This window comes from Mus caroli, chromosome 3 (assembly GCF_900094665.2).
Source record: "Mus caroli chromosome 3, CAROLI_EIJ_v1.1, whole genome shotgun sequence".
Classification (NCBI taxonomy): domain Eukaryota; kingdom Metazoa; phylum Chordata; class Mammalia; order Rodentia; family Muridae; genus Mus; species Mus caroli.
In genome coordinates this window covers 110,078,349-110,098,328 of record NC_034572.1, presented here as the reverse complement: position 1 = coordinate 110,098,328, position 19,980 = coordinate 110,078,349, and the positions used below count along the sequence as shown (strand labels likewise).

Sequence of the window (19,980 nt, the reverse complement as noted above, 5' to 3'; positions counted from 1 at the left end):
TCTCTCTCTCTCTCTCTCTCTCTCTCCCTTTTTTGAGACAAGGTTCTCATGTAGCTCAGGCTCAGACTCAAGTTGTTGCCATGGAAGGACCTCAGTTTCTGACCTAAGGTCCTCTACCTTGTAGTTACACATGATGCTGGAGATTGAGCCCAGGACCTTGTGCACGCTAGACAAGTACTTTACCAACTGAGCCACATCTTTTGCCCATCAGGCAGCTTTTCACATTACAGTGTGTGAAGCATGCTACTTTCTTTTCTATATTATTTAAAAAAAATCAGTGTGGGGATGTAGCTCAGTTGGCAGAATGCTTGCTTGGCACACATGAATCCTTGGGTTCAAGGTCTAGTACCACGTAGGACATATCAGCACGTGCCTGTGATCCCAGCATTTGAGAGAAGGAGCTGTCTAATCTTATGTTAGACAGGAGAATCTGGACTCCAAACTATCTTCTGTTGTATAGAGAAGTCAAGGCCAGCCTGGGCTACATGATAAGATTTGTCTCAAACAAAACAAAATCAGGACTGGGGAATATTTTTGCATTTTTTTTTTTTTCTTTTTAGGGCCTGGATTTTGGCACCAAATTTGTAGATAATTGTTTGGGTTTTTAAGATTATTCCTCAGCTAACAGGATCAAGTTGAAGAAAAAATGCCGGTATTTTCAGTTTCTCCAAGAGACTCCCATTGCCAAGGTCCAGGTGGTTTTTAGTCAGCTGATACTGGGGTCATGGGAAAAGCTGCTTGTGTTAAGCACGCAATTCATAAGACTGATTTATCCTTATCACATTATCATCTGATTCACTGTGTTACCCTCAGGCTTCTCTCAGGCTTTTCTCCCCCTTTTCTAGGCGGCCAGAACAGGCTGTCCGGAGTAACCCTGAAGGAGAAGAGCCTGTGTTTGGTGTCGACTTGGGGCCCTTGCAGAGGCAGCCTGAGCCTCCTAAGTCAGTGTGAAGAGAGTCGGAATGCACCCAGGCACTATCCATTAGGTTTTAAATGTATTTTGGATTCCATAATTTTAACGTGTGAATTTTATTTCAAGGACACGCCCCTAATACACACACACAAACACACACACCTGAGTATTGTGGCACACCCTAATGTCATCATTTGGAGGCTAAGGCTGGGTGATTGTGAGTGCCAGGCTACTCTAGGTTACATAGTGACACCCTGATTCAAACAAAAGAATGAATCCCTCCAAAACCACGTGCCCCTCCAAAGCATATAAAGGAATTCCATTTGATATGATGCATTTCATTATATTTATATGGATTTTCATATTATATATTAAATTATATCCATTCTCCATTGTGGAAAGCGAATTAGTTCATTCAAAACTCTCTGCATATGTGAGTTTAAAGGAGGAGAGCGAGGTGCAGCCCCTGTTCGGCTTGCTCTGTAGACATCACTAAGATCGTTAGAACTTAAGATGTCGTTGCACATTGGTAACATAGACTGTGCCACGTGAGCCACTGGACACACGTTACTACTTGGCATTCTTTCTCCTTTCCTTTCTTCCTCTCTGTCTCTTCCTCTCCTTCATCTTTCCTTTCCTTTTCCCTCCCGTTCCAACATGTCCCCTACTTCCATCCCCTCCTGAGTCTTTCTCTGTAGCCCTAGGTAGCCTCAAACTCCACCGATCCTCCTGTCTCTCTTTGGATCTTTGTTAGTTTTTTCCTCCCACCCCCACCCCTCATTCTCAGGACTTCCATGGCAGGGCCTTGAAGGACTTTTGACATTTCATTTTGTAGAGCCAGGCTTATTTAGTTTGGTGGCAAAGTCATGGCTCACGAAAGTAAGTTGCTTTGCTGGTGTCACCTTTGCTTGAAGGAAACACTCAAAGTTGTTCCACGACTTCATAAAGCTCTTAGCAGGGGGTGGCCTTTGTGGTTTACAGCTTCACACTAAAGAGCAGAGCGAGCATCAGCCTTTCTGTGGGGTCGTGCAGACGGCAGGCTGAGTCAGACTCCGCAATCCTTTCAGGAGTAGGTGTGAGTCATTCAGTGGGCTTGCTTGGTGGAATTTCTTATTTAATCAAAATAATACGAAACTTTTTTTTTAGACAGGCTCTTCCTGGTGTTTCTCCACCCTGATCTGTCTGCCTGTGCCAGCCTTGCCCCTTCCGGTTCTTCACACTGCCATTTTCTTACCACCTCACTCGGGAACAAGGCTCAAGCAGAGCTTTTCTCCACTTACCTCTAAGGTGCTGTGATGAGCTTCCCAAAGTTCTTTCTCTGCAGGCGCTCTCTCCCCTGCTAGAGTGAGTTTCTGGAGTAAAGATATATGGATTTTCACTCATATATCTATTTCCCCCATGCCCAAGCCAGTGCCTGTCTCTGCAGTTTTAGTGGAAAAGTGGATGGATGCTAGGAAACGTCCCTGCAGGGGGTTCAGAGTCCCAGAGGTGAGCGATCCTGTGCTGACCACCTAAACACAGTGCAGACGGACCTCCCTCTTGGTCTCTCCGTTATTACATTTCCATATATGACAGCAAACTCTTCATTATCCCTGACACTACTTTCTGAGGTATTAGTCAATTTTGGCCTTAACATATTAAATGGAAAATTCCAAAAAAAAAAAGTTTTAAGTTGTTCACCATTTCAAGTAGTATCATGTTTCTTACTGTCTGGTTCTATTCCACTGTGGCTATGAATTATCTCTGCGTCCAGGAGATCCACATCGTATATCCTACCTGCCCGATAGTTACCCACTAACTGTCTTGGTATCTAGTCTACTGGCATCCTGTCTCATTGTTTATATTGCAGTGATCTTTACCAGGTTACTCTCTACCTGTATTATCCACCTAACTTCATCTGATCACTTAGGCACTGCATTTTTAAAAATGATTTATTTATTTATGTATATTAGCACACTGTTGCTGACACACCAGAAGAGGGCATCGGATCCTTCAGATGGTTGTAAGCCACCACGTGGTTGCTGGGAATTGAACTCATGACTTCCGGAAGAGCAGCCAGTGCTCTTAACTGCTGAGTCATCTCTTCAGTAAAAGTAGTGTAAGAAGAGATTTTGAGAGGCTTCATTCACATACTTCAATTATACTATGCTGTCACAATTTTTTCTGTCAATACTAGTTTCTGTTGTTAATCTTTTATTTTGCCTAATAAGTTAAATAACATAGGTATCTATCTATCTATCTATCTATCTATCTATCTATCTATCTATCTATCTGTCTATCTATCAATCATCTGTCTATTCATCCACAGTTAACCAGGAGTCAGTAGAATGGCTCTGCAGGTAAAGTGCTTGCTCTTTAAGCTTGAACCCTAGAACACACACATATGCAGAAAGAGACAGCTGATGTCACACAGTCATACTCTGAGCTCCACACACGTTATACACAAATATGATAGTAGTCAACAAGAAATAATAAAAAAAAAATTACAAAAAAAGAAGCCTTTGGGTCTTCGTGGTTTCAAGCTTCTCTTCTGGGTTGACAAGCATGTCCCCTGTGGGGAAGTGGAGGTCACTCTGCTTTAGTCCTGAGTTCTAGGCCTTGACGCTTCTCACCGGTATCCCACTTCAGTGGTCAATTTGGGTCAGCTGCTTGTTGAAATGTGGGAGTAGGAAGGAGATCCACGATGTGGACAGCATTGGGGAATGCAATAACATTATAGGGTCTCATCTGCTTTAGAATGAGGGACGTCCCAAATATTACTTTGAACTAAGATGCCCCCTTTCAGAGATGTCAGAGATTTTGAGGAAATTCTCAGTGCCTGAAATGGTTTTTGTGTGTGTGCCTGTAATTGAGTTGTAGTTTTGACCATAAGCTACCTTTTTTTAGAGCCCATTTTTCTTCTTAATGACACTTTGGTGAGTTGTAAGGGAAATTATGACAAATATGGGGTTAGCATTTTAAAAAGTTCCAGAATAGTTTTGTTTTCCTATCTCCAACTAAGTGAATGTATTTGGAAAAAAAATATGAAAGGATATCCTGGCTTTGGACTGCTGCTATGATTAGCACAGAGGTCAACAAATGAACTGGATACTAGATTTTATATCTGACATATTGTGCTTCTGAATTCAGGAAAGAAGAAGTTGATTAAGATCTTCTATTACATTGTTGGGCATGATGGCCCACGCATCCCAGAACTCTGGAGGCAGAAGCAGGTAGATCACTATGAGTTCTAGACCAGCTTGGTCTACATATCGAGTTCCATGCCAGCCAGGGCTGCATAATGGTATCCTGTCTCCAAAAAAAAACCCAAACCAAGACAACCCCCAACCCCCTAAAAACCAACCAACCAACCAACCAACCAACAACAACAAAACTTACAATTAACTTCTTTTTTGGGGGGATTTAAGGAATGTTGTTTGGCCTAGGCCTCCTAGGTCCACAAGCTCCAGGATGTCAACGGAGGGCCTCTGACTTCTTTCTTGTCCACTCTAGCAGCCCAGAGAATCATTTTCTCTGCAGATTTGCCCCAGTGGCTCCGGACATAGGTTCTTCCTAGAAGCAGCTATGCTTTAGGGAGGCTTGCTCCTCACCCCAGCCTCCAGCTTTCCTAGTCCCCATCCTCATTATACCAGGAGACTCAGACCTTTTCAGAGGAGGTAGAACCAGGAGGGAAGGGACCCCCTGTTAGGGTTGGCATTCAAGTATCTTTGAAACCCTTGAGTTATTTGGGCACCCAAGTCCCAGTGCACACTGTGATATGAAATAGCCAGCCACGTCTTCTCATCTAGCATCCTTGTCATTTCATTGTCCCTCTCTCTCTCTAGTTGTGCCCTCTCCCCACCAATCTCTTTCTTCTTCTCCTCACTAGACTACTTCTCTCCTGTTGTCTTTTCTTTCTCTTTTTCCTCCTTTTCTTAATTGGCCAATGCATAGAATAACAGTGTTGTGATAACTGGAACTTTTTTGTTCTTTGGAGGAGAATCATTCTTAGACTTATTCAAGCTTAAAACAGTACATGAGGCCATGGTGGTGCATATCTTTAATCCAGCACTCCTGAAGTAGAGGCAAGCAGACCTACCTCTGTGTGTTCCAAGCTAACCTTTTCTATGTAGTAGGTTCCAGGCCAGCCAGGGCTACATAGACCCAATCTCAAGCGAGCAAGCAAGCAAGCAAAAACCAACCAACCAAACAAACAAAAAACCAAACCCCCAAAACTTAATAATAGTGAATTTTCTGGTTGTTTAAGTGGGAATAAGTCATTTATTCATTTCAGTGGGAAACCTTCATCCTCCCTCCAGCCTGGTTAATATGTATATTCTTTTATTGAACTAGTATTTATAAGCACTCATGCCAGATATTCAGGTGGTGTCGATGAACAAGTAGGTTTGAATCCCTGCCTTTCTGAGTTTATATTTTGCTGAGAGAAGCCTGGTGTAAAATGTCGCGAGATGCTGGCGGATGGTTGCCTATTTCATACTGGAATCGGGGAAGTCCTCCTCGAGCGACAGACAGTTAAGATGATACATAAAAGTATTTTGGGTAGGGCATGTCCCAAAGGCTTCAGAGTCAGAACGGGTGGGTTGGGAGAGGAGCTAAGGCAAGAGCTAAGCTAAGGTTGCTGCATCATGGTGTGGAGGACAGCACAGAGAATGAGCTCTGGGGTCTCTGTCCAGCTGGTAGGTAAGGATGAGCCTCGGTTTCATTCTCCGCGGCACAAGATGCTGTTAGGGAGTGAACATGGCCCAGCAGCCTTTTAAACTCACCTGCTACTTTGATGACTTACCTTCACGGCTGGAGTTTATTCTGCCCCATCACGACAGCGTAATTGTTAACCTGTCTGTCTTTTCTGTTCTCACTTTTATGTTCTGAAAGTATAACTCAGTGTCGACAAGTCACCACATGAACACAGAGGCAGAGGCAGTACTTGAGCTGTAAAGGACCTTAGCAAATCCTGTTGATGCTGTCTTGAAATTTCATTGATTTTTTTTTTTCCCATTAAATCTGATAGGTATGTGCTTGTTTGTGGCTCTGAAGAAATAGCCATGGTCTTTAATGTTGTAATGCTTGTAACAGTGGTTTTCAGCAATCACTGTGTGTCAGAAATACCTGTAAATAATCGTAGTCAGACCTCATATTTAGTGAGTTTGAATCTTAAGCAAGCAGGTCTGGATGGCTATATCTTGAAACAGCTTCAAAGTTTTCGTTGTTGCCTGTTAAGTGTACTGAAAACTGGGAGGATCTCCTGCATTGAAAAACTGGATATATGCAAGGGATGCTCTATGGGGTCAGAAGCATGTTAGCCTTGATCTTGGCATTATCCATGGTTCCTGTATCAGTAACTTTTTGTTGAACCAAGATAAGAATTGTCTGTATTGGAATTATGGGAAATTCTCCGCCTTGATCCTTTTCCTGTCTTTTGCCCCTTCCTCATTTCCCTTTCACTGGTAAACCGGAGCTTCAAGTCTTGATGCTACAGAGACGTGAGGGAGAACAGCTGACCATGGGGTGAGGATGGATGTGTCTGCTGGATTTTTAGAAAATGTGATGTGTATTCACTAAAGTGAGCTGGAATGGGGGTCAGAGGTGAGGCAGGGTGTATGGGGATGGGGGTGGGAATTCCTAGTAGCTACAAGGAAGGAAGATGTATTTTCTATAAAGTAAGTGTGTGGTAAGGTAGGTCTGTGGTTGCCTTTATTTGTCTGTGTTCTCGTTTGTGGAAATTAGTGAGCGATGGCATGTAGGAACCTGCTTACTTCAAAACAAGACCTTTGCATGCTTAAGAGGGATCAATTCTTTTCTCTTCTTGAAGGACAATCTTGTCATGTGGCATTTGTTTGCAAAGTTCAGGCTAATGTACAGACAAATGACCACAGGATCTGTTCTGCAAACACCCAACTAGTGGGGCAAGCTCTTGTTTCTCCTGCATTCTCCAAGCAACAACTCTTTTGTAAACACTGGAAGAGAACAACCAGTTCCTTGTTTGAGTACATTGTTAGTTTTCTCTTCTTGAGTAAGTTCAAAGAGAAGGCGCTTACACGTTACCAGGCAGGAGCTTTGAGACCTGAGTTGTATGCAGTGTGGCTCTGCCTTGAACGTTTGCCTTAACATCTCCCCCGCAAACTCCTCAAAACCCAGAGAAGACCAGGAGAAAGATATTTGAAAATGTTTTGAAATTATTTATTATTTTTGAGATAAGGTCTTGTGATGTCACCCAGGCTGGCTTCAAACCTGAGCTCCCTGTGTCTCGATCTCTGAGTGCTGGCGTTACAGGCACGCTCTGCTACATTCAACTCAAAATTTAACTTAGAGAACACTGTTGTTGTTTAACGTTCCTTGGTTACATGATCTGGTGACTGAATGAACACTGAGAGCCTGGTTTACCTTCTCCACTCCTGGCAGGTCGCAGGTTTGATGGAAAACATCCAATCTTGACTGGGTTCCATCTCTGCTTTGCAGCCCTCTCGCTGTGTATGCTCAGAAAGTGTTTCCTTCCCAACAGTTCCCATTTGTTACCACAAGGAGAATCTCTCCTCTTATCTCTGCCCCTCTTCTCATTGCCCCAGGTTTTAAATCAGCCTTAGATAAAATGTCAAATATTAAGGAGAGTTATGCATTTTGAAATAGAATTGACATATATATAATACAATACTGTTAAAACAATGGAAGTAGTTCAGATTTCAATGTAGAGTCACTGAGAATGTATTCATTCATTTCCTCACGGTTTCCTTATTTTTAAGATTTTACTTTTATTTATTATTATTTTGCGTGCGAGTGAGTGCGGGCAGGCACACATGTGCCCTGGTGAACTCCGAGGTCAGAGGGCAACTTTGTGGAGTCTGTTTCTCCTTTCACTTTTACATGGTTTCTGGAGATTGAACACAGGTTGCCAGGTTGTCATCACTGGCTTCAACTTTGAACTTTGATCTTGGGTAAAGTATATCCAGAGTTTGAGATATTTGCCTTTATAAGTAAGCTTTGAAGTGTAGTTCATTTGTAAGTGAAAGAGTTATCATACAAAATGACAGATGTCTGAAAAACTTGAATGTTTAATCATGACTTACATCTGCCACTAGTATCTTGATCATAAACATGTTCTGATTTGAGCCTGATTTGAACCTTTTGAGCCTGATTTTGAGTTTTACCTAGAGGTTGCCTTCTGACAGTGAATGATAGGTTATACACAGGCATATGTTTACCTGGGTACTGTATGTAACATGAAACCTGTGGTTACTCCAGGAACACGAAGGACTTAGGTACTCTAGGGGCCACACATTTTCTTCCATCTCCCATCCTGGCTTTTTTTTTTTTTTTTTTTCATGTGGAAGAGGTTTTATTGGGAGGGAGAGACAAGGAGGCAGCAGAAAGAGAAGAAGAGGAGAAGAGAGAGAGAGGGAGATTTTCTTTTTAAGCATCCGGGTGTGAGATATTGGTGTGGTTTTCTTTGATTTGCTTGGCAAAGGCTTGGCCTACGTCCTTATGATTTAACTGTCGGTGTGTGTTGGCACATGGGCTTAAATCAGGCATAAGCAGTCCACTGTGTCATTGAAACAAACAGTTCTAGCAAGAGATGTGCAACTGTCCCAGTCGCATCATCAGCTCTGGAGAGACATCTATTCAGGCTGATTATGAAAATTCTGCTTTCCATCAAATTAAATGAGGAGACACATGTGGCTAATATCTGCAATCCTCCCAAACAGCCCATCCAAGGCTCCCGCTAGCTCCACTCTGATTGTATCCATGAGAGAGGTGGAAGGAGTGTTTCTCATCCAAATGAATTTTGAGATAAACACAATCATGTCTGCTGCTTGTCATCTGTCTACTTAACCCAAACTCCAGATGAAAATGTAGAGATGTCATGAGGGCATTTCAGAGCAAACAGAACCTCAGACAAACAAACGAAGTCACAGCCCATTTCTATGAAAGATGTGGGATGAAGGATTTTTAGGATAGAAATAAGTGATGGGGTGGTGATGTGAGGCCCAATTCTGCTTCCCCCCTATGGTGCACTGTGTCTCCATCTTTGTTAGGCAGTACTGTGTTCTTCGTTGCTGACTTCCTGGTCTGTGGTTTCTATTGGATTGGAAGGGTTTTCTATATACTGACTTCAACCAGACTGTGCAGAAGACAAGATTCGGTCTTATTATTGTGTTTTAATTAGAATACTGAGCCTGGTAGATTTAAAGTAGACCAAGATGCAGGCCGTTGAGAACACAGTCGAGTTTCTGCTTCGTAACCACAGGCTTGCCTATTTAATGTCCTCAATTGTTCCACTCTGAGTATTTCTGCTTCTGTAAGTTAGAACAAAAGTGAAATTGTCTGTGCATCTCACAAATAAGTAGGTTTTTTTCCTATTTTTTTTTTTTAATTATCAAGTTGAATGGAGTTATTGTTTTTCTTGTCACTGGATAGAATGGCAGGATATGAATAAGAAGAAAATGTTACAAAACATTAAAAATTTAAACATCTCTGTTTGGGCTTGTTTATGACAATTAAAATTGAAATCTGTCTTCAGGAAACAGCAGTTTACAAATTAAGGACCTTGACATTTAAGAAGTCTGAGAACCAAGTCTTAGGTACCAAGGACAAAAGCTTGAAAAGATTCATGACGTTGGCTTTTTGCAGACTTTCTTGCTTTTTTCTTTCTTTCTTTCTTTTTTTTTTTTTTCTTGTAGCTGTGACTTCTGCGGTATCTGTAATCTTTACAGTTAATCGAAGCGTTTTTCTCCCTAGTCTTGGCCATTTGTTCTGGTGTTCATAAAAGTTCATGAAAGTTCAAACACAGAAGCCGTAAGTCTGAGTAGTAACACCTCTCTCTCCTTTACATGGACGTGGTTCGAGAGACACAGGGCTCAGCCACAGCGGCGATGCTGAGATGCTTTGAGAGTGGATTTGATAAAGCCAGGGGCTGGTAACATTTACTTCAATGTTCACGCTGAGGCTTGGACTGAGAGAGGCACCGGTGCCTCCATTAAACCGAGAGGGTTTCCCTGGATGATGGCCTCATCGTCCTGATTTTAGCACTCCCAAGGAGGCATTGACTCCCTATGTCCCCTGGTCCTATGCTTCGGCAGCCGTTTGGACTTGGCTCTATGAACCATTCAGATCTAAATCCACACGGGTACAGGTTGTTGTATGAGTTTCCTTGCCGCTGCCACAGAGTATCTGGCAGGAGCATCCTAAGAGAGGAGGACTGATTCTCTCCCAGGGTTTTGGATATTTTAATACATAGATCCCGGTCCTGTTGATTCAAGGTGAGATGGAGAATCACAGTGGTGGGAAGATGGTGGAAAAGCCTCTCATGGTGGACAGGAACCACAGAATGAGGAAGGGACTGGGGGTCTAGGTATAACATGTGCCGCCATACCCTAATGACTGACTTCCTCCAATGAGGAAGTTCTCATAGAAGTCCATGAGAGACATCTGACATTTCAACCGAAAGAGTGGAGAAAAGAGAAAATATTGTGGGGCTAATTGGATCTCTTGTCTGTATTCCCTCACTGTGGTAGAGTTATATGTCAGGTACAGGTAGAAGTCTGCTATGCGTATATTACACTGTTTAATATCTCTCTAACAAACAGCATACAACCTAGCGATGTCTCCGTGACACTGTGACCTTCTGTCTGAGGGAAGTTCATGGTCCAGGAATGTCCCCTCTTCACACTTCCTGAAACAGAAGTATAGAGAATTAATGTGCTACCAATCACCAGGCAAAAGAGCCTACCTCTGAACCTAGGCATGTTGGCTCCTGACCACTGGGCTTGGTTATCACACTCTCCAATTTGGGGATCAGTGTTTGTGAAAGTATTTCTTTACAAAGAAATCTATTTATTGTTTGTGCTACGACCAACCATTTTTAGAGCGCTTTCTATGTGCATTGTGCTGAGCCTTGCAGATCTTAAGACATGAAAATTACCTTCATTAGCGTTTACAGCCTAGCTAGGGATAAAAACACAATCAGATAACCTTCTAAACAAACTACAGTAGGAATGTGAAGAAGCGGGGCCAGAAAGATGGTTCAGCAGTTAAAAGTCTGAGGCCTCAGCCTTGGGTTGCATGAGACCCTTTTAAGAAAACAAAATGTAAGCATAGTGACCGAGTTAGATCTCTGGGACCCACATGGTGGAAGGAGAGAACTTGGCAAGGGGACTTGGAGGTCCTCTAACCTCCACTGACCTCCCATTGTGCACAGTAATGTAATAAAAAACAAAACAAAACAAAACAAAAACAAAAAAAACCCTAGCTGGGCTGTGGTGGCGCACGCCTTTAATCCCAGCACTTGGGAGGCAGAGGCAGGCAGATTTCTGAGTTGGAGGCCAGCCTGGTCTACAGAGTGAGTTCCAGGACATCCAGGGCTACATAGAGAAACCCTGTCTCGAAAAACAAAAACAAAACTAAGAAATCTGTGCTCATGTTAATTCCTATTTGTGATTAGATAATAAAAATATCCTTGAGACCTCATACATTTTCTCAGAGTAGCCTTGAATGTTGGCAGTGGATTTTCTGTTATTTTGCTCAATATATTAGTTGTTCAGAAGAGGGAAATAAGCAGAGAACAACCTTCCCCAGGTAGGTTCTGCCCCTGTGACACTGCCACTGTGGCTTGAAATCAACATTCTGGCCAGTTCTGAGTCAATTAAATTTCTTTCCAAAGAGATGTCCAGGAAACTGATGTTACAACCTGAAAATAGTTGAGAACTAAGGTCATCTGGGTATGACCCCCCACCCCTACCCCTAAAGAGATTATCTTTAAAAGCTATCAGACTAGATGATCAGGCTTAGCAGCAGGTACCTTTGTTCACTAAGCCGTTTTATCAGCTCCTTAGATTTCTATTAAAGGTATATCACGGGTATACGTATGCATGTTTCTTTCAGTAGTGATCTCTTTTCTTATTAAAAGATAGTAATACTCCCCAAAGAAAGCTAGAAACCTTATAAGGCTCAAGGCAGCATCTCCATGGGAAGATCATTACCAAATTTACAGTCTGGCTTAGACGTCTATGTGAAAGCAATGATTGTTTCTCAGAATCCCAGATTGCACATTAGGGAGAGTAAGTTGTCAAAGTGCAGGAATAGAGTTGCAAATCTCAGGTTGCTTCTGAAAACCATACATATTATTTTTATAGGTTTTATGGATCTCGTGACAATAGGCTCTAGCTTAAAAGATAGTTTAAAAATACTGCACGTAAATTCCAAGAACGTTTTAAGTAGTGTCTTGGGTGGTCTGGTATTCTGTGAAGTTAGGAGAGATTCCTAATTTGATATATCGTCAGTGTGTGATATGCATACAGATGCTTTACATTTTATGTTATGTATTGTAATATTCCTTTCTGTGTTGGTTCAGTGACAGGGTGCCCACTTGTAATGCTATCAAGTACTTTAAATCACATTGGTTTCTGATAACGGAGTGTCTCTATGAAGAGACTTGGTAGTATGTGGTGATGTGTAAGAGTTAGTCCATGATAATTAAAGCTTAGGCATCAGTGCTTATTTATAAACATTATAGATTATTTTAATTTGTAGTACTATAATTTTTCTTATATTTTTCAATAAAACCCCTTTGTCTCTTGAATAGGGTTACAATCCTGCCTCTCAGGGATCATGTGACAAATGGGAAAGTCTTTGGTTTCTGGCATTGAAGTTAATAAAATAGAAAACAAATCACTTTGATCAGTAGGCTCATATTCAGTTAAAATAGGTACATATATATTAGTCTTTTTTTTTTTTTTCCGAGACAGGGTTTCTCTATGTAGCCCTGGCTGTTCTGGAACTCACTCTGTAGACCAGGCTGGCCTCGAACTCAGAAATCCGCCTGCCTCTGCCTCCCGAGTGCTGGGATTAAAGGTGTACGCCACCATGCCCGGCTCTATATTAGTCTTTTTATTTTATTTTAATTTTTTTTTTATTGATTGAGCAGGTCTGTAGAACTTCCTGGCAAGAATAGAACAATTTTATATAAGTAATGCAGGCGTCACTCACTAAATTGGAATGAAATGAAACACTGTCTCTGTCAATGATTTTTGTCAAGTGCCGATCAAAGTTTGGGAAAATTCTTCCCATTGGCTTATGTATGCTAATAGCTAGTGTACACACACACACACACCCACACACACACACACACCATTTCCTTTTAGAAGCCAAAAAGATAAATCAGAATATGTGGTAGGTGCTTTGATATTAGTTTTAGAAGATATTTTTAGGAAATATAAGACTTGTCTAGCACAACTTTGGGCCTCAATATGAACTATTTTTTTGGGGGGGTGGAATATTAAACATTTCATTAACTGATTTAGTTACTTTCTATCTAAAACCAATGTTGTTCACACCTGTACAAAAGTAAGAACAGAGTAGGATGTTCCCTTTTCTCCAATTCTGCATCACCTTGGTTCCTCTTAACAGTGTGAAATCTTGTAATTTAAAAAACCAGGCATGTTTGTATGGTTAGGGTTAGAGTTAGGGTTAGGGCTGGAGAGATGGCTCAGGCGTTAAAGGCTAAGTCTGCATGCGTGTGCCGTTCAACAATGAATTCTTGTTGGAGGAGGGTATTTCCCCACTCTCCCTAAGCACTAAGATCCAGACTGTAAAAGGTCAACCTGTAACAGATGTTCCAGGAATCTTCCTGGAACTTAGATGGGCTCTGTTGGGTTTCACTCTGCACCCATTAATAATTTAGTACTGGGATAAAAATAAAAACAGCGGCTCTCCTCTTACAGCGTGAGAACATGCCTCATGTGTGCTAAGTCATGCAGGTGGGATGGGAGGGAAGCCCTGTGGAGTAACCAGTATGAAGAGGTTATTTTATGTGGGCCCGGGTGACTGCCTCCTGTAGCCCTATTGCCTCAAGATTAAAGGGAATTAGTGTAATTGCTCCTTAGGAGGGGAATGTACTTTTCCTTTGCAAAGGAGGTTGTATAAGCTTTAATTATCTAATCTAAACACAAGAAGCTTTCTCCCAGCAGCAGCTTTCCTTGGTAGCAGCCATACACAACTTCCAAACCCCGTAAACTTGGGAAAACACTGCTATTTTCTTTCTTTCTTTCTTTCTTTCTTTCTTTCTTTCTTTCTTTCTTTCTTTCTTTCTTTCTTTCTTTCTTTCTTTCTTCCTTCCTTCCTTCCTTCCNCTTCCTTCCTTCCTTCCTTCCTTCCTTCCTTCCTTCCTTCCTTTCTTTCTTTCTTTCTTTCTTTCTTTCACCAGTTCTATTACAGAATCCACCCATCAGGGTATAGTAAAGTTACGTTGTAACTCTGGTTACTGCAAAGAGTCCTTGAAGCTAGGATTGGCTTAAATTGATTTTTTAAAATGAGTTGAGCTGCAACCAGAGTCACAATCCTCTGCGTGCAGCATCAGTGTCCCCCGTCTGTGTCAGTCCCTTGGAAGACAACTTGTCTTCAGTGCTGCCTGTACTTCAGACTCCATTCGCTTTGGTTGGTGTGTGCTTTGTCAGACCTTCTCTCCATTTGTCACTGGGACATGGGAATTTGTTCCTGAGGCTGGGTGTACTTGGGTGTGTGTTGGGGAGGGAAGAGGGATGCACATGCGTGCATACACGTGTGTGTGTGTGTGTGTGTGTGTGTGTGTGTGTGTGTGTGTGTATGTGTGTGTGCGTGCGTGCATGTGAGGCCAGGCAACCTCAGGTGTCATACTTCGGGTGCAGTTCTGTACTTTTTGGAGACAAGGCAGGTCTCCCATTGGTGCTAGAACTTGCTAAGTAGGTTAATAAGAGCTGGGTGGCCAGTGAACCTCGGGGATGTGTGTATCTCTGCCTCTCCACACTGGGATTACAAACATACAACATCAGATCTGGCATGTATGTATGTATGTATGTATGTATGATGTGTTCCAGGGTTTGAACTTGGGTCCTCATGCTTGCAAAGCGAGCACTTTAATGACTGGGCTATCTCCCCAGCTACTAGATGTACCTTTTTGGTCTATTAAATGACTTTTTGTTAGAGAACTCACGAGGGCTACTAGTTTTGAAATTGTTAGCAAGTGAATATATGCTATACATTTCCGATGGAATGACTTAGAGTTCAAAGGTGCTTTGAAGGGCAGAAGGAGAATGGGGACTGCTTGCCTATCCTGTAACTGAGTGTATAAGATCTTGATGTTGGGATATTTGGAGGAAATAATGCAATTAATTCTAGCTAGAGAGGTTTTTAGGAATTACCCATCCTTTAGCACACAGTCCTTATCTTGACTGACCTCTCACTTTGCCTCACATGCTGCTCACTGCTGCCCATCCACATAGAACACAAGCTGTGTCCCACCCCAACACCTGTGCCCTGTCCTCATGTGTCTTCCTATCTTAAAGTCACTAAGAGACCTGATCCTGACCATCAGTTATTGCCATTGGGCTGTTGACTACAGAACCCAATATGTGCTAGCTAGGCATCATCATGTTCTGAAATGGAAATTATTTATGGCTTTAAACATTCCTTTTTATTGGTTTGTATATTAGCAGCCATATATCAATATGTCTCTGATTTCAAGAGCCAGGAGTACTGTGTTTTACAGTGTTTTTACCAGCATTCATTTTCATAAGTTTCATTATGATTTCACGTAGCCATTAGAGAGCCAAACCAGCTCCTCTCAGAACAAAGATGTCAGTTGAGATCCCCGGGGAGGGTGCTCACTGTTAGCTCTGAGCATCTAACCAGGCCCTGAGCTAACTCCTGGCCATCTCTAATAAAGGGCAAGGAAGCTACTGTTGGTCTTTGGTGGGAAGACCAATGACAGAGGTACAATTGTCACCCCCTACCTTGTGTCTGTTCAGTGGGGTTTGTGAACCCCAGGTTGCTTCTTTAAGGTCCTGCCCCCATCTCTAAACACCCATTTATATCTGTAAGTCTAAGGAGGTGGCTCAGCTTCAAGGTGAACTGGGATGTCGATAACTTGGTCTAAAGAGTATCAGGCCAGGCGTGGAGGGATACAGCTAATCTTAGCATTTGGAGTGCAGAGCCAGGAGGTCCAAAGTGAGCTAGAGGCCATCTTGCTCTGTATAGTGGGTTCCGGGCCACAGAGCTACAGATCAAAACCCGGCCCCCAAAATAAAACCAACAGGCAAAACAACCAAAATAAAAGTCTGAAGCACGTAAGAGAACAGCAGCTTCCCCACAGCTGTGATGTGACTCCAAGCAGAAGAAACAAAATGCAAATTTGGTGAGTGGGTAAGTTGGTTTTGTACGGTCTTCTAAATGGTATTCATTGTTTGTCTGCCATAGGTCATCTACTTAAAGAAGACACCAGAAGAAGCCTACAGAGCTCTCCTGTCTGGCTCAAACCCTCCTTATCTTCCATTCAGGTACAGCTGCTACTGGGTCTTGGGTTATACTTAGCTTGACCATTCCTTAGAGTTGGGGTAAGGGGGTCTTGTTAACTGTGTGTCCACTGAGACCATGATGCCCTCCAACATGAATTGAGAATTCTTTCTATCCTCTAAGTTCTCAAGATAGTTTTTATTTTTATTTTGCAGACTAGGAAGAAAAAAAATGGCCGTTCCTTTCCAGGCATTTCCCTCTAACCTTAAATCTCTTCTGTACTTTGATACTGTACTTAGAGAGCAGAGTGCCTGATTTATGAGCTAATTAGATTTCAGTAATTACATCATGGGTTCACCCAGCCATTCTTTCACTCCATGAGCACTGAGTGAGCTCTGTCTGCCTGGTAGCGTTACAGATAGATGCTAGACCCACCACTACCACCCAGGGCCACAGCTGTAGTTCCCATTGGTCCTAAGATCCTCTGTTCATTCCTCCCATCTTCAGGAACATTCTCTCTCATTTCAGCCTTGAAGAGGAATCTTGTGTAAGTGTGAGTTGGCAAATGGGAGGCTTCCTCAGTCTGCCCCATTGCTGGGTAGTGTTTGAAAGGCCACTTACACCGCTCTCTTATTGTCAGACCTGTAGGTCATTTTCTAACTTTTCCATTGTGGCTTTTTTGTTCACATTGCTTCAGGTTCATTCTAAGAAACTAAAAATACTCTAGAGAATTTTATTGCCTTGTTGTTAGACATCAAGAAATTATAGTCATCTGTTGAAAGGTACTCATTATACAAGAAGGAATATTTAGAAATGCAGAGGCGTTTGCTCCCTGGTTTAAGCCCTTGTGTCTTACTAGAATTCTGACCTTGACTGGAACGCAGGGTAGTGCTTTTCTGATAACTCAGAAAGTTGTGTCGACTGTAAACTGTATCTCTGAGTCTAGCTTCTTTGCACACTGCGTGTTTGAAGTGGATGACAGTGAGGCGCTCAGATGAAAGAATGCTGTACTAGAGTTGAGCTAAAGAAGCCACCCACCCCCCATAATTACAGAATGGCTGAAGCCATGGAGTGTTATCACAGACCTTTCAAACACTAATTCTGGGTACTCATTATGGCCTTGGCTTCATTATAATCTGGGTTATATCATTCACAAGGTTTGTTACTCCTCTTGTTTTATGTTATACCTTTGTCTTCATTATCTAGACTTTTCCCGATTATTGCTATGTTAGCAGCTATCTATTTAAATATTTCTTTTTAAAAAGTATGTTTTTGTGTGTGGGTAGGTGCACGGGAGTGCCAGTGGAGGCCAGGGGTGTTGGATTTCCTGGGAGCTGGAGTTATAGATGGTTGTGAGCCATTTGACAACCTGGATGTTGGGAAGTACACTTGGGTCCTCTGTTAGAATTGTATTTGCTCTAAACTACAGAGCCATTTCTCCATATTTCCCCCAGCCATCCATTTAATTTTTTTTTCTTACATTTTTCTACAAAAGTCTATTTTGATTGCTTTTTTTTTTTTTTTTTTAAGGTGTGGTGGCCGTGTTTGTCTGTGTGCTTCTTTGGAATGTCTGAGTTCCCAAGCATGTTATGTTCTACTCCTGTGATAAAACATCACGATGAAGATGACTCACAGAAGGAAAGGCTTATCTGGCCTTATAGTCCCAGAGGAATACAGTTCATGATGACAGAGTGGAGGCACAGGCAACAGGCAATGTAGCTAGAACATCAGAGGGCTCATAGCTTAAACCTCAAGCCCCAACAGACTGCCAAATAGGCATAGCAGGTTGCTTTTAAAAATCAATGTCCACCTCCTCGTGTTGTACTTCCTTCAGCTAACCATATCACCTAAAGCAAACAGCACTAACTGGGGGCTGAGTATTTCAAATGCCTAAGACTATGAGGGACATTTCTCATCGAAACCATCATAATTGTAATGGCATCCCGCACTATTCCTCATAAAAGAGTTTTATGGCTGTTGTGAATTTAAATAATGGTCTTCCTCAAAATTTATTCATTTAGTCAACAATTACTTGAGCCCCTCTATGAAGCCCCACTCTTTTCTTTTCTTTTTCCTGTGTCAGCTTGGCAGGCCCTTTGCCTGAAATTCTTTAGTATATTTTATGCATCACAATATGCTATACATACCCTGAAAGCAAACTTCTGATAATTGTTTGCATAGATGACTTTTCTCTTGTGAGTGGATATTGACATGTTTTCCTATTTGTGTCCCAAGAGAAAAAATATATATTAAACATATTGCTTTTCCCATGCCAATAACTGTGGGAGTTTCAGGAATCTAAAGACAGTTAGGACTTGTTACCAACCTTAGAGCATCTCAGTATAGTTTCTATAAGTGAATGTGGATAGGGAGGGATGCTAATACTCATCAGAGTTCATGGGGGAGGTTTGCAGACAGAAATCTGACTTTGGAATCGAGGAGTGGATGTGAGATCTAAGACAACCCCATAGGACAGGGGCTGTTAGGGTGAAATGTTTTCATGTCAGGGTGAAAACTGGGGTGCAACAACACAGGGGTTGATTTTTTAGGTACTCTTAAATTCATATGACACAGATTTTCAAAAATGATGCTATGTTTCGCAGAGCACTAAATCACATGACACTTATAATATTTAGTATCAATACATTATTAAAATAAAATGATTGATCTGTTTCTTTTTTCTATTTGAAGTTATAGTTAAACATTATCATTATAGCATTTTATGAACCTTGGTTGACATGTCCCTAAAGGGCTGGGACAGATAGCTCAGTTGTCAAAGTGCTTGCAGTATAAGCACAAGGAATGGAGTTTGGTCCCCAAACTCACAAGCAAGAGCCAACTATGGTGGTATGCTCTTGTAATCCTAGCACTAAGGAGGTAGAGGTAGGTGTGTCCCTAGCCAGCTTAGCCTAACCGGTGAGCCCTAGCCCAACGAGAGAGACTCTTTCAACTAATCAAGATGGACAACTTGTGGGGATATATTCTGCATGCACCCTCATGGGTACTCACAGAGATAACATACAGGCATGTGTACAGTGCATTGGCAAGCATGAGAACACACAAATGTTCAGACCCATGGAAAGTCACTGAAAATGAGACACATTAAGAAGAAAGACTTGTGCATCATGACTACTTAATTCTTGATTGACTCAAGTGTATTGCTTTTGTGACCATTGCTCATCTCTGATGTGCCTCGGCTCTTCAGAACTGTTGTTGCTTTCCTGTTGGGGAGTCAGTCTTAGGGTGCTCTCTGGAATATTAAGGTATTTGTGTTGAAAATTGTTCTTTCACTTGAACTACGAGTGGCCAATGTGTTTATCAAGAGTGATGGTGGCTGAAAACTAGAGGGAAAAGATATTTTAGTTTTTTAGGTCCGACCATCCTCAGGGCTGGCTTGGCAGCTGGCCTCTGTGGAAACAAGGGAATTAAGATTCTGGGGGTAGAGCCAGCCAAGTTTGACTTGGCAAGCCCAGACGAGTGTTGTTGTGGTCTCCCCTTTTCAGAGTGCCCCTAGCTGAGTCTACAGTGTTGGTCAAACATTTTTTTTAATTAGGTATTTTCCTCATTTACATTTCCAATGCTATCCCAAAAGTCCCCCATACCCTCCCTCCCACCTCCCCTACCCACTCACTCCCACTTTTTGGCCCTGGCGTTCCCCTGTACTGGGGAACATAAAAAAGTTTGCAAGTCCAATGGGCCTCTCTTTCCAGTGATGGCCGACTAGGCCATCTTTTGATATATATGCAGCTAGAGTCAAGAGCTCCGGGGTACTGGTTAGTTCATAATGTTGTTCCACCTATAGGGTTGCAGAT

General features: G+C 42.1%; 1 protein-coding gene across 1 annotated transcript in view; it reads left to right on the top strand.

Moving 5' to 3' along the window:
* The window catches only part of Cdc14a (cell division cycle 14A), a 154,892-nt gene that overhangs the window by 42,420 nt on the left and 92,492 nt on the right, over window positions 1-19,980 (top strand). The window contains exon 5 of the mRNA XM_021158702.2: window positions 16,133-16,212. Coding sequence (XP_021014361.1) covers window positions 16,133-16,212 — 80 coding nt within the window. The remainder of the gene's footprint in view (window positions 1-16,132; window positions 16,213-19,980) is intronic.